We start from the raw sequence: 13963 nt of genomic DNA, 5'->3' as shown, positions 1-13963 counted from the left end.
TCACATTAATATTCTTTTTTAAAAAAAGATTTTATTTATTTTATTTTAGAAAGGGATGGGAGGGAGAAAGAGAGAAAGAGAAACATCAATGTGTGGTTGCTGGGGGCCATGGCCTGCAACTCAGGCATGTGCCCTGACTGGGACTCAAACCTGCAATGCTTTGGTTCACAGCCTGCGCTCAATCCACTAAGCTATGCCAGCCAGGACCACATTAATATTCTTATTACTTGTGGATATTATTTCTTAAATATAATTTCTGCTTCCTCATTTGATCCTTTTTTCTTTCATTTTATGCTATTCAATTCTTCCTGTAATGTATGGATCCTATTTTTTCCCATGTTATTCTGCTTGCTTCTTGTCAAAATACATTCCATCACAAGTGAGTACTACTACTCATGTGTAATCAAATAGATAATTCCATTGGATAAGACAATCTTATCCTATGCCTAAATAGGGGTTCATAAACTATAATATTCTTTTTATCCTTGGCTTATGACTATAATTCTTATCACGTTGACAGAAATCCAGTTGATTCCTTGAGATACAATGTTGATAGTGAAGCATTCAAGAACATTAATGATAGCTATCATTTATTGATCCTTTACCAGGTGCCAGCCAGTATTCTAGGTGTTTACTTGTAATAAAACAACCACTGAAGAGGCAGGCTCTATTGGTATCCCCATTCTGAAAAAGATGAAACTGAGGCACAAGGAAGTTTATTAGTCTGCCCAGGGTCACATAGTAGTAAGTGGCGAAGGTGGAATTTCAACACAGGAAATGTGTCTCCAGAGTCCATGTGATTCATCACTGTGCTACACTCTCCCCCAAAGGGTGTTTTGGTGTATTAAATACACCAAATAGAATAACTTGTAATCAGTATTTGGTCTCTGTAATGATAAAATCCCTCTTACCACTGGGTAGCATTTTTTGAGGAACAGTTATATGCTTGGACATATCTATTTTATTATGAAAAATATGAAAATGTCAGTAGAATATAATGTAAGATAGGATTGCCCAAAAAGTGCCATGGAAAGTAAGACTGGACAAGGTTTCTGAGATTGTCTCTTTCCAGCCCTTTATCTTCCAAAGAGCAAACTGAGACAGTCTTGTAATTACATTTAGAAGTGACTCAAACCCATGCCTTTTTCCAGAGCAAACTGAGACAGATGAAATTACATTTAGAAATGACCCAGTCCCATGCCTTCTTCCAATGACCTTGGGCTCTTCCCTTGAGTATGCTGATTTTTGGAACCTGGGCACCAAAGCTCCATTCTGAGCAGTCTCAGTATCTTGGAAGGATTATGAATATAACCATTTCTCATTTTCTTGTACCTCTCTATTCAGTGTCTGTGTTCTCATTCCTCAATATCTAGGTCACCCCTAGGGTTTGAAAAATAAAATAATACTCGCTGGTAAGGTAAGAGTTCATAATAATCACGAGTCTGTGAAGTTCAAAAATATTTGTTGAAAATCTAAATAGTGTCTCTGTGTTAAGGGTTGTAGGATAGACAAAGATTACATGGAGAGAATTACAACTTCTTATAAAGCTGATAGTAAAAAAAGAAAGAGAAAAAGTGCTGACAGTCTCAGACTCCAATTGAGTAATTGCTTAAGGGAACCATGTGCTAATTATGTCATGCTTTGATGTATTCCAGTCTGTGGAAATTTAATGAGAGATCCAGGAAGACTGAGCATCCTTTGAAACATAAAGGACTCAATACCTGTAGAAAATTATCATAATATTAAGTGAGTTATTCAAAAAGAGCTATGATTTTTAGTGCTACATCAATTATATTATAAAAGTCCTCACCACAAGCACTATCAACTCAGAGGAATGACTTCATGCCAGGTTATTTAGAGATTTTTTTTTTTTTTTGCCACCACAAGAGAGTAAACACACCAGCACACATTGCTGACTTTGTGGCCAGGACTGACAGTTTAAATAAGGCTCTATTAAAGACACAACTGGCTGTGGTGCCTTTGATACTTTTCTCTGTCGATGATCCACTAAAATTTAGAGGGAGAACCTCTGATTTGTAGCCTAAGCAAAATCATCAGGAGAAACAGAATTGTTATGGGAAGGTACACTAGGCTATTAGGAAGAAAAATCATAGACATTTACCAAATGCTTATTGTGTAAAACCCTGTAGAAAATAAAATAATGAAGATGAACTGCAAAACATAATGGACGTATTCATAGTGTATTCACAATTTCATTACAGGTCCCTTCTCCTGACCTCTCATTCCAGAAACAGGCTTTAGAGAAGACTAAATGGGACATAGTAACAATGTGACAGAATTTGTCCTCCTGGGCCTCACTCAGGATCCCGGGGGCCAGAAAGTATTATTTGTGATATTTTTGCTCACTTACATTGTGACAATGGGGGGCAACCTGCTCATTGTGGTGACTGTGCTTGCCAGCCCCTCCCTGGGCTCGCCCATGTACTTCTTCCTTATCTATCTGTCACTCATGGATGCAGCGTATTCCACTGTCATTTCACCCAAATTGGTCATAGACTTACTCTGTGGTCAGAAGACAATTTCCTTCTCAGCTTGCATGGGACAGCTGTTTCTGGAACACCTTTTTGGAGGTGCTGAGGTGTTCCTTCTGGTGGCCATGGCCTATGATCGGTATGTGGCCATCTGTAAGCCACTGCACTACATAACCATTATGAATAGACAGGTTTGCATCCTGCTGTTGGTGGTGTCCTGGGCTGGAGGTTTTGTGCATTCTGTGGTTCAACTTCTCTTTGTGTACAACCTCCCCTTTTGTGGTCCCAATGTCATTGACCACTTTGCCTGTGACATGTACCCACTAATAGAACTTGCCTGCACTGACACTTACTTCTTAGGCCTCACTGTGATTGCCAATAGTGGAGTAATCTGTACGGTTATCTTTACTTGTCTATTAATATCCTATGGAGTCATCCTAAATTCCCTTAAAACTCACAGTCGAGAAGGGAGGCGCAAAGCCCTGTCTACCTGTGGTTCCCACATCACAGTGGTTGTTCTCTTTTTTGTTCCCTGCATTTTTATGTATATTAGACCTGTTTCTAACTTCCCTGTTGATAAATTCTTAACTGTGGCTTATACTGTTATCACTCCCATGTTGAATCCTCTAATATACACTCTGAGAAATTCAGAAATGACAAATGCTATGAAAAAACTCTGGTGTAAAAAGTTAGCTATGGACAGAATGAGAAACTGTCATTTATATTGAGAATGAGAATGTGTCATTCTATCTATACTTTTTACTTATTCTCAATCAACAAATAGGCAGTGCATTCTAAGAATGGATGACTTACTCAACTCAATGAGTTCTCTTGGAATGCCTTTCTTTTTTTGTACAAAGATACCAAAAAGTAGAAGAAATTGTCCTTTGAGGTTAGAATTAATCTAATACAGAAATTCTGAAGGATGAATAAAAAAGCACAGGTATTTTTCCTATTATCAGGAAAAATAAACTAAGTTCACCTTGTAACTTTTTTTTGTTCAATTACAGTTGTCCTGATTTTTTCCCATTTTCCCTCCCCTGCCCTGTACCACCCACCCCCACCTCCCACAGTCAATGCCTTCCACATTGTCCTTGTCCATGAGACCCTTATTCTTGTTTCTTGGTTTGCCTCTTCCACTTTTCCCCGCTAACCCCCATCCTTTTCACCTGTGGTCACTGTTAACTTATTCTCTGGTTTATATTGAAATGGGGCTTTAGGAAAGTTTTATTTTTTTTTCTGTTTGAAAAGTGAGAAGCTACTATTGAAATTTTGCTTTAATCCGAAATAATGAGCATGCAATTTGGTAATGTTTAGAACAATTTTCTAAGGTTAAAACAATGGTTTTTATTCATTTAGTTGTTTTTTTATTGTTGTTCAAGTACAGTTGTCTCCATTTTCACCCCACCATGCTTCCTTGACCCCCGTCTCCACCTCCCACCCTTGAACTTATCCCCTTTGGCTTTGTCCATGTGTCCTTCAGACATGTTCTTTGATGCCCTTTCCCCTATTTTCCCCCAGCACCCCTCTCCCCTGTCCCCTCTGGTTACTGCTAGTTTGTTCTTTATTTCAAAATTTTAATGTTTGTTGTTGTATGCATACAACAGGATTTTGCAGCTGCCTTTAGCCTTTTGTCTCCAGGATCACTTCTGTTTCTCATTTTTATGCCTGTGCATTTGAAGTTCAGCATGTTTAGATGGGAGATGATACCACAGTTGGTTAAATGCACAATCATGGAACAGTTCTGTTAGACAGGATGCTGGATATATTCACAGGTTGGGATGAAACCAAATTGGATGATTGACAATGAAAACAGATTCTGGCTCTTGATTAAAGTATAGGATACCATACTAATCCAAGTCATAAACATATTTTCATGCTTTTCTTCTCTAGTAATTATGTGCCTTTTTGCCATTCTGCAAAGAGTAGATAAAGCTTATTTTTTCTTCATGACACTGAAGATTAGGTAAAGAAATATATTATTTTGTAAAGCAATGTGTTTCCTAAAAGTTGCATTCAACTTCAATACTTTAAATTATAGACTTAATAATAGGTTGTTTTATATAAAAAATTTGGTTTTCAATCATATGTTAAATTTTTTTTTCCTCAGCATGTAGTCCCTCCCAAACATCACAAACTAGGAAGAAGATGGAATTGCTTTCACTGTATTGTAGGAACATCATCTCTGTTTTGTAAGAGTTTTTTCCTAACTAAAAAAAAATAGAACTTTCTTTATTTTAAAATTTTGCTATGTATTTTTCATGCATACAATTAATATATGCAATTCATACTCAGAATATGATCAATGTTGAAATTACCTGTGTATACTATTCCTCTCCCTCTTTCCAGGGGTAATCCCAATGTTGAATTTTGTATTAATCCTAGTTAAAAATAGTTTAACTGCATATGTATGTATCCTTAAGTTATAGAGTACAGTTTCATATTCTCTACTTTTATTAAAATTATGGTACATAGTACAAAGTTTTCTGAGTCTTTTATCCACAATGTTGACTGCCTAAGATTCAATCATGTTGTCACATGTCTCTGTAGTCCCACCAGTTCCCTGCTGTGTATTATTCCATGTCTAAATATGCCACATGTTAAGAACCCATTCAGCCAGCATGCTACTCTGTGCTGCTATGGACATCCTGAAAGAAATTACTTTGTGTTAAGTAGGCTGTTTGCATACTCAATTTTATGGATGATTACAGTTTCTCCTAAAGATGTATTATGAATCACACTCCTGCTTGTGTTTATATGTGTGCATTTATATGTGTGCATTTGTGTAAAGAACTTAAATCTACTTTAAAAAGGGCTTTCTGTCGTGATAAAACCAAGTTTCTCAACACATTTTTAAAAAATGCAACCTTTTTTCCTAATCTGATATTTTTATGATAAAGTCCAAATACCTGTGTACCTATTTCTAGACTCTTTTCTATTGATTGGTTTATAATTCCTAAGACAATACCACATTATTTTTGGTCATGTAAATAGCTTTTGATATCTGTTAAGAGGCATACTACACAATATTTGTATTATAAACAATGGTTTCTCTTTCCAACAACTATTTTCCACCTAATTATTAAAATAATTTTACAGCATAGAAAAAAACAAGGGAGGTGGGTTTGGTTGTGGTGGGGGGATTGGTGGGGGAAAAATGCAGACAACTGTAATTGAACAATAGCATAATTAAAAATAATTTCAGAGGTCTTAGAAACATACTGAGATTTTGAAGACAGTGTATTAAATGTCTAATTAATTTACAAAAGAATTGTTATCTTTTAAAAAAATTTTTAATAAGATTTTATTTATTTATTTTTAGAGAAGGAAGGGAGGGAGAGAGAGAGAGAGCGAAACATCAATGTGTGGTTGCTGGGGGCTGTGACCTGCAACCCAGGCATGTGCCCTGACTGGGAATCGAACCTGCGATGCTTTGGTTCGCAGCCCCCGCTCAATCCACTGAGCTACGCCAGCCAGGGCTAAGAATTGTTATCTTGATCACTTTGAATCATTCTTTCTAAGAACATGAAAAATCTCAGTAGTTATTTCACTCTTTAAGATTCAGTTAACTTTTGGAATATTTCTGAGCAGTAATGTTATCAATGACTTTTCTATACAATATCTTTCTAATATTTTATATCATTTCTCATTTTATATTACTTAACAGAGGAAAAATGATATAATGACTGTGAGTAGAGGAAACCTGGACTTATTCTTAGCTTTAATAGGGATGCCTGTGGTTATTTCTCTATAAAAATGTGTTCATTAAAAATTATCATCTCAAGTGTCCTCCAAGAAACAGATATCACTCCTCAAAGGAACAACTGGAAACTATTTACAAAGAGTTTACACAAAGGAACAACTGGAAACTATTCACAAAGAAGTAACCAGGACTAGCAAGAGTGGGACGTCATTACTACCCCAGTTATGAAGGGGAAAAAGGAATAGAGTTTTTTTCAGTACTTGGGAATAACTGAACAGAATAAGAGGGTCATTTGACAGGAGCTTTGCCTTGAATAGAGAGACAGCCATTTCCAAAGTGGCTCATGAGGTAAAGTGGCAGAGGAATTAACACATTGATGTCTCTTCATTCTCTGATCTCCTGTTCCTTCCACTGGCTGAACTGAACCAACAGCTAAATTGTTGACCATTTTAGTGGTCAGCTTCTTAGGGCCCAGAATAAGGTGGAAAATATTAGAGTTGGATCTAGAGGAGCAAATGTAGCACATCCATGACACGCAACCCTTTTTGCTTCTATTATTCACTTACAACTTTGGATGGAAAGTAAAACTCTGTCCGTAGCACAGGAAACATAAAAAGTCCCTTTAACGTCCATATCATCAATTGATTTCAGCTCAGACATACTCCCACTTCAAACCTGATTGAATTATGAACCACCAATGCTCTTCATATGAAGTAGCAGGGGGGGGGGGCGAAGATAAAGAGATAAAGAATTATTTACATGAAATAAAACATCCACTTCAGTCTAAGCTTCCACAGACTGTCATGTGATCAAAGTGAACAATCATAACTCTCAACCACCAATTTTGTATTCTTTTCACTTTCTGACAATTTCTTGGCTAGTCAGAGAATATTATCCAGTTGGATGATGTAAACCTGAATTACCATAGGAGTCAAATCTATAATTGTTCCATTTTGTTGTTTTCTCCGTTTCTCATTGCTGTCTCCTGGGCATGGCAGTAGAAGGAGACAGTGTATTTCATGCCTTCATTTGTGTGTGGCAACCCAATGTTCTGTTATTAATTAGGACCAAGCACTCAGCTCAGTACAGAGATCTTCTGGCTTCATGAGCGTAGGGAGCCCAACATAACCATGGACATTTTCCATTGAAAACCTAATGGAACAGTGACTGTGTTCTTTGGTACAAGTATTACCCTGTGGGCACAGGGTTGTCAAACATACCAAGTTCAAACTTCCAAGTAACTGAATCAAAAATACCTTAGGTGAGTGATTATGTGTAATAGGTGTAAGAATGATGAAGGTCATGCTGGACTCCACAGTTGATTCACTAACTTTTGTGTGTTCTGACTGCAGGAGAGATGGCCTGATTTAAGTATAGACTTGGTTATAGTATATACTGTGTCATTTAGAATAAGAAACGAACATTGTTTTGTGCTGTCTTTTGACTCATATGGCACGGTCATAAGAGAGTTCACCATCCCATTTCATCATTTTATCGTCAGATGCTTCTGAGTAATGGGGAAACTTGTATGATCAGTGACATAGACTACTTATTTTAAAATATTTAAAGAACTAAAGAAAATCATGTCCAAAGAGCTGAAGAAAAAAGAACTATAAAACTATGTTTCAACAATAAGTGACATATCAATAAACAGATGAAAATCATAAAAAAGAACACAAATAATTTATGGAGAATAATTGAAATAAGAAGTTCACTGAAGTGGCTCAACAGTTGATCTGAGCAAGCAGAAGAAAGAGTCAGTGAAGTTGGGGATAGGTTACTGAAATGATCCTGTTAGAGGAACTGGTACATAGAGCTTTTCTGAGCCCCCTTTGTTGAATATTAATTTATGATAGAGACTTTGGTTTATTTCCAGGCTCTCTGTTCTGTTCTATTGGTCTGTATCTCTTTTCTTTACCAGTACCAGGATGTTATGATTACTGTGGCCTTGTAATACAGTTTGATATCAGGTATTGTGATCCCTCCTACTTTACTCTTTTTCTTCAAAACTGCTGCAGCTATTTGGGGTAATTTATGATTCCATATAAATTTTTGAAGTGTTTGTTCTTTATCTGTGAAATATGCCATTGATACTTTAATAGGTATTGTGTTGAATCTATAAATTGCTTTGGGTAGTATGAACATCTTGATGATGTTAATTCTTCTGATCCATGACCACAGTATATATTTCCATTTGTTTGTGTCTTCCTTAATTTCTTTCTTCAGTGTTGTGTAGTTTTGTGGAGTCTTTTACCTCCTTGGTTAGGTTTATTCCTAGGTATTTTATTTTTCTTGCAGCTGTATCAAATTGGATTTTTTCCGATTTCCGTTTCTGCTTTTCATTTTTGGTATACAAAAGTGAGTTTGATTTCTGAATATTGACTTTTCATCCTGCTGTTTTGTCAAATTAATTTATTAAGTTGAGCTGTTTTTTGGTGGGGTTTATAGTATTTTATATGTACACTGTCATGTCATTTGCAAACAATGACAGCTTGATTTCCTCTTTTCCAATTTGGATGCTTTTTATTTCCTGTGTGATTGCTGTAGCTAGGACTTCCAATAGTATGTTGAATAGAAGTGGTAAAAGTGGACATTCTTTTTTTGTTCCTGATCTTAATGGGAAAGCTCTAAATTTTTGCCTATTGAGTATGATGTTGGCTGTAGGTCTCTCATATATAGCCTTTATTACTTTAAGGAATGCTCCCCATATTCCCACTTGGCTGAGTGTTTTTATCATAAATGGGTGCTATACCTTATCAAACAGTTTTTCTGCATCTATTGATGTGATCATGTGATTTTTGTCTTTGCTTTTATTTATGTGATGTACTGCCTTTATTGTTTTGTGAATATTGAACCATCCTTGTATCCCTGGGATGAATCCCACTTGGTCATGGTGTATGATATTTTTAATTATTACTGGATTCAGTTTGCCAGTATTTTGTTGAGGGCTTTAGTGTTTATGTTCATCAGTGATATTGGCCTGAAATTTTCTTCCTTTGTTGTGTCTTTATCTCGTTTTGAGATTAGGACAATGGTGGCTCTGTAAAAAGAGTTTGGGAGTCTTCCATCTTCTTAGATGTTTTGGAAAAGTCTGTAAAGGATAGGATTAGCTCTTCCTTATATACTTTGTAGAATTCTCCCGGGAAACTGTCCAGTCCAGGGCTTTTGTGGTTTGGAAGTTTTTTGTTTACTGCTTCAATTTCATCAGCTGTTATTGGTCTGTTCAGGTTTTCTGCTTGTTCTTCACTGAGTTTTGGAAGATTATATTTTTCTAAGAATTTGTCCATTTCACCTAGGTTTTCAATTTTTTTCACATATAGGTTTTTTTGTAGCAATTTCTTATGATCTTTTGTGTTTCTGTGTGGTATCAGTTGTAATCTGTCCTCTTTCATTTCTGATTGTATTTATTTGGGTCCTCTCTCTGTTTTCCTTGATGAGTCTGCTTAAAGGCTCATTGATTTTGTTTATCTTTTCAAAGAACCCGATCCTAGATATATCGATTCTTAGAATTGTGCTTTTAGTCTCTAAGTCATTTAATTTTGCTCTGATGTTGGTTATTTCCTGCCTTTTACTTGCTCTGGGTTCTCTTTGTTGTTGTTGAGTTCTTGTAGGTGTAGGGTAGGTTGTTTATTTGAAATGTTTCTATCTTTTTTTTAGACAGGCCTGTATTGCTATGAACTTCCCTCTGTGGACTGCCTTTGCTGTGTCTCATAAGTTTTTGATTTTTGTGAGTTCATTTTCATTTGTTTCCAGAAACTTTTTGATTTCTTCCTTGATCACATTCTTGACCAATTCATTAATAACATGTTATTTAATCTCTATGAGTTTCAGTCTTTCTAAGTTTTTCCTTGAGGTTGGTTTGTAGTTTCAGTCCCTTTTGTTCAGAGAAAATGCTTGATATTATTTTAATTTTCTTGAATTTGTTGAGGCTTGTTTTGTGTCCTATCATGTAGTCTATCCTTGAAAATGTCTAATGTGCATTTGAGAAAAATGTGTATTTTGCTTTGTTGGGATGAAAAGCTCCATATATATCAGTTTAGTTCACTTGATCTAGGACATTGTTCAATGCTGCACTATCTTTGTTGATATTTTGTTTGGAAGATCTATTTTTTTTTAATTTTATTTTAATCATTGCTCAAATACAGTTTTCTCCTTTTTACTCCCAGTCCAGTCCCCCCTCCCAACCCTCCCCACTTCCCTCCAATTACCACCCTCCCCCTAGTTTTTGACCATGTGTCCTTTAAGTTTGTTCCCGTGAACCCTTCCCACTGTCCCCTGAAATTCCCTCTACTCTCCCCTGTGGTCACTGTCAGCCTGTCCTCTATTTCAGTGTCTTTGGTTATATTTTGCTTGCTTCTTTGTTTTGTTGTTTAGGTTCCTGTTAAAGGTGAGATCATATGGTATTTGTCTTTCACTGCCTGGTTTGTTTCGTTTAGCATAATGTTTTCCAGCTCCATCCACGCTGTTGCAAAGGGTAGGAGCTCCTTCTTTCTTTCTGCTGCATAGAATTCCATTGTGTAAATGTAACATAGTTTTTTGATCCATTCATTTACTGATGGGCATCTTGGTTGCTTCCAGCATCTAGCTATTGTAAATTGTGCTGCTATGAACATTGGGATGCACAGGTTCTTTTGGATTGGTGTTTTAGCGTTCTTAGGATAGAGTTCCAGCAGTGGAATTGCAGGGTCAAAAGGCAGATCCATTTTTAGTTTTCTGAGGAAGTTCCATACTGCTTTCCATAGTGGTTGTACCAGTCTGCAGTCCCACCAACAGTGCACTAGGGACCCCTTTTCTCCACAACCTCTCCAACACTTGTTGTTTGTTGCTTTATTTATGATGGCCATTCTGTCTGGTGTGAAGTGGTATCTCATTGTGGTTTTAATTTGCATCTCTCTGATAGCTAGCGATATTGAACATCATTTCATGTGTCTTTGGATTTTCTGTATGTCCTCCTTGGAGAAGTGTCTGTTCAAGTCCTTTGCCCACTTTTTAATTGGATTCCTTGTCTTCTTAGAGTGCAGTCATGTAAGTTCTTTATATATTTTGGAGATTAAACCCTTGTCTGAGATATCATTGGCAAATATGTTTTCCCATACAGTTGGTTCTCTTTTAATTTTGATATTGTTTTCTTTAGCTGTGCAGAAACTTTTAATTTTGATGAGGTCCCATTTGTTTATTCTTTCCTTTATGTCCCTTGCTCTAGGGGACAAGTCAGTAAAAAAGTTTCTGCGTGAAATATCTGAGATTTTCCTACCTACGTTCTCCTCTAGGACTTTAATGGTGTCATGTTTTACATTTAAGTCTTTTATCCACCTTGAATTTATTTTTGTATATGGTGTAAGTTGGTGTTCAAGTTTCATTTTTTTGCACGTGGCTGTCCGGTTCTCCCAACACCATTTGTTGAAGAGGCTATTTTTATTCCATTTTATGTTGCTGCCTCCTTTGTCAAATATTAATTGACCATAGAGTCTTCGGTTTATTTCTGGGCTCTCTGTTCTGTTCCATTGGTCTATGTGCCTGTTTTTATGCCAGTACCAGACTGTTTTGATTACAGTGGCCTTGTAGTATAGTTTAGTGTCAGGTATTGTGATCCCTCCTACTTGACTCTTCTTTCTCAAAATTGCAGCACCTATTCAGGGTCATTTATGATTCCATATAAGTTTTTGAAGTGTTTGTTCTATGTCTGTGAAATATGCCATTGGTACTTTAATAGGAATTGCATTGAATGTGTAAATTGCTTTGGGTAGTATGGACATTTTGATGATATTAATTCTTCCAATCCATGAACACGGTATATGTTTCCATTTGTTTGTGTCTTCCTTGATTTCTTTCCTCAGTGTTATGTAGTTTTCTGAATACAGGTCTTTTATATCTTTGGTTAGGTTTATTCCTAGATATTTTATTATTCTTTTTGCTATTTCAAATGGGATTTTTTCTTTGATCTCTGCTTCTGCTGTTTCATTGTTGGTGTACAGAAATGCCTTTGATTTCTGGATATTGACTTTGTATCCCACTGTTTTGCTGAATGCATTTATTAGGTCAAGCGGTTTTTTGGTGGAGTCTATAGGATTTTCTATGTATACTATCATGTCATCTGCAAACAGTGCCAGTTTTGTTTCCTCCTTTCCAATTTGGATGCCTTTTATTTCTTTTTCTTGTCTGATCGCTGTGGCTAAAACTTCCAGTACTATATTGAATAGAAGTGGTGAAAGTGGACAGCCTTGTCTTGTTCCTGATCTTAGTGGAAAAGATTTTAATTTTTGCCCATTGAGAATGATGTTGGCTGTAGGTCTCTCATATATGGCCTTTATTATGTTGAGGAATGTTGCCTCTATTCCCACTTTGCCGAGTGTTTTTATCATGAATGGGTGCTGTACCTTATCAAATGCTTTTTCTGCATCAATTGATATGATCATGTGGTTTTTGTCTTTGCTTTTGTTTATGTGATGTATTACATTTACTGCGAATATTTGCGAATATTGAACCATCCATGCATCCTTGGAATGAATCCCAGTTGGTCATGGTGTATGATCTTTTTAATGTACTGTTGGATGCAGTTTGCCAGTATTTTGTTGAGGATTTTAGCGTCAATGTTCATCAGTGATATTGGCCTGAAGTTTTCTTTCTTTGTTGTGTCTTTATCTGGTTTTGGAATTAGGATGATGTTGGCCTCATAAAAGGAGTTTGGGGGACTCCCATCTTTTTGGATTTTTTGTAATAGTTTGTGAAGGATAGGGGTTAGCTCTTCCTTAAATGCTTTGTAGAATTCTCCTGTGAAACCATCAAGTCCAGGGCTTTTGTGTGTTGGGAGTTTTTTGATTACTGCTTCAATTTATTTTGTTGTTATTGGTCTGTTCAGGCTTTCTGCTTCTTTTTCATTGAGTTTTGGAAGATTATATTTTTCTAGAAATTTGTCCATTTCACTTAGGTTTTCAAATTTCTTGGCATACAGTTCTTTGTAGTAATTTCTTACAATCCTTTGTATTTCTGTGGTATCTGTTGTAATCTCTCCTCTTTCATTTCTGATTGTGTTTATTTGGGTCTTCTCTCTTTTTTTTCTTGATGAGTCTGCTTAAAGGCTTCTCGATTTTTTTTATCTTTTCAAAGAACCAGCTCTTGGATTCATTGATTCTTAGAATTGTGCTTTTAGTCTCTATGTCATTTAATTCTGCTCTGATCTTGGTTATTTCTTTCCTTCTGCTTGCTCTGGGCTGTCTTTGTTGTTGTTCCTCGAGTTCTTGTAGACATAGGGTTAGGTTGTTTGTTTGGAATGTTTCTAACTTTTTTAGGTGGGCCTGTATTGCTATGAACTTCCCTCTCAGGGCTGCCTTGGCTGTGTCCCATAAGTTTTGTGTTGTCGTGAGTTCGTTTTCATTTGTTTCCAGAAACCTTTTGATTTCTTCCCTAATATCATTCTTGACCCATTCATTGTTTAATAGTGTGCTATTTAATCTCCATGATTTTGAGTGTTTTGGGTTTTTTTCCTTTGGGTTGGTTTCTAGCTTCAGTCCCTTGTGGTCCAAGAAAATGCTTGGTATGATTTCAATTTTCTTGAAATTCTTGAGGCTTGTTTTGTGTCCTATCATGTGGTCTATCTTTGAAAATGTTCCGTGTACATTTCAAAAGAATGTATATTTAGCTTCTTTTGGAACAAGGGCTATGTATATATCAGTAAACTCCATTTCCTCAAGGGTATTGTTCAATGCCACAATATCTTTGTTGATATTTTGTTTGGAAGATCTGTCCATTTTTGATAGTGGGGTGTTAA

The 13963-nt window shown here is 36.3% G+C and overlaps 1 protein-coding gene across 1 annotated transcript; it reads left to right on the top strand.

Annotated features, from left to right (window-relative positions):
• The first annotated feature begins 2269 nt into the window (after window positions 1-2269).
• Window positions 2270-3220, top strand: LOC123832456 (olfactory receptor 4A5-like). Its single transcript, XM_045860100.1, has one exon. The coding sequence runs from the start codon at window positions 2273-2275 to the stop codon at window positions 3218-3220; it is 948 nt and encodes a 315-aa protein (XP_045716056.1). The 5' UTR covers window positions 2270-2272.
• The last annotated feature ends 10743 nt before the right edge of the window (window positions 3221-13963 follow it).

This window comes from Phyllostomus hastatus, unplaced genomic scaffold (genome assembly GCF_019186645.2).
Source record: "Phyllostomus hastatus isolate PE091 unplaced genomic scaffold, TTU_PhHast_1.1 phas_scaffold_190, whole genome shotgun sequence".
Lineage (NCBI taxonomy): Eukaryota > Metazoa > Chordata > Mammalia > Chiroptera > Phyllostomidae > Phyllostomus > Phyllostomus hastatus.
This window is presented reverse-complemented; position numbering and strand designations above follow the sequence as displayed.

Excerpts from the sequence above, each read along its gene's own strand:
- LOC123832456 (XM_045860100.1), top strand. The coding sequence starts at position 2,273 with ATGGGACATAGTAACAATGTGACAGAATTTGTCCTCCTGGGCCTCACT.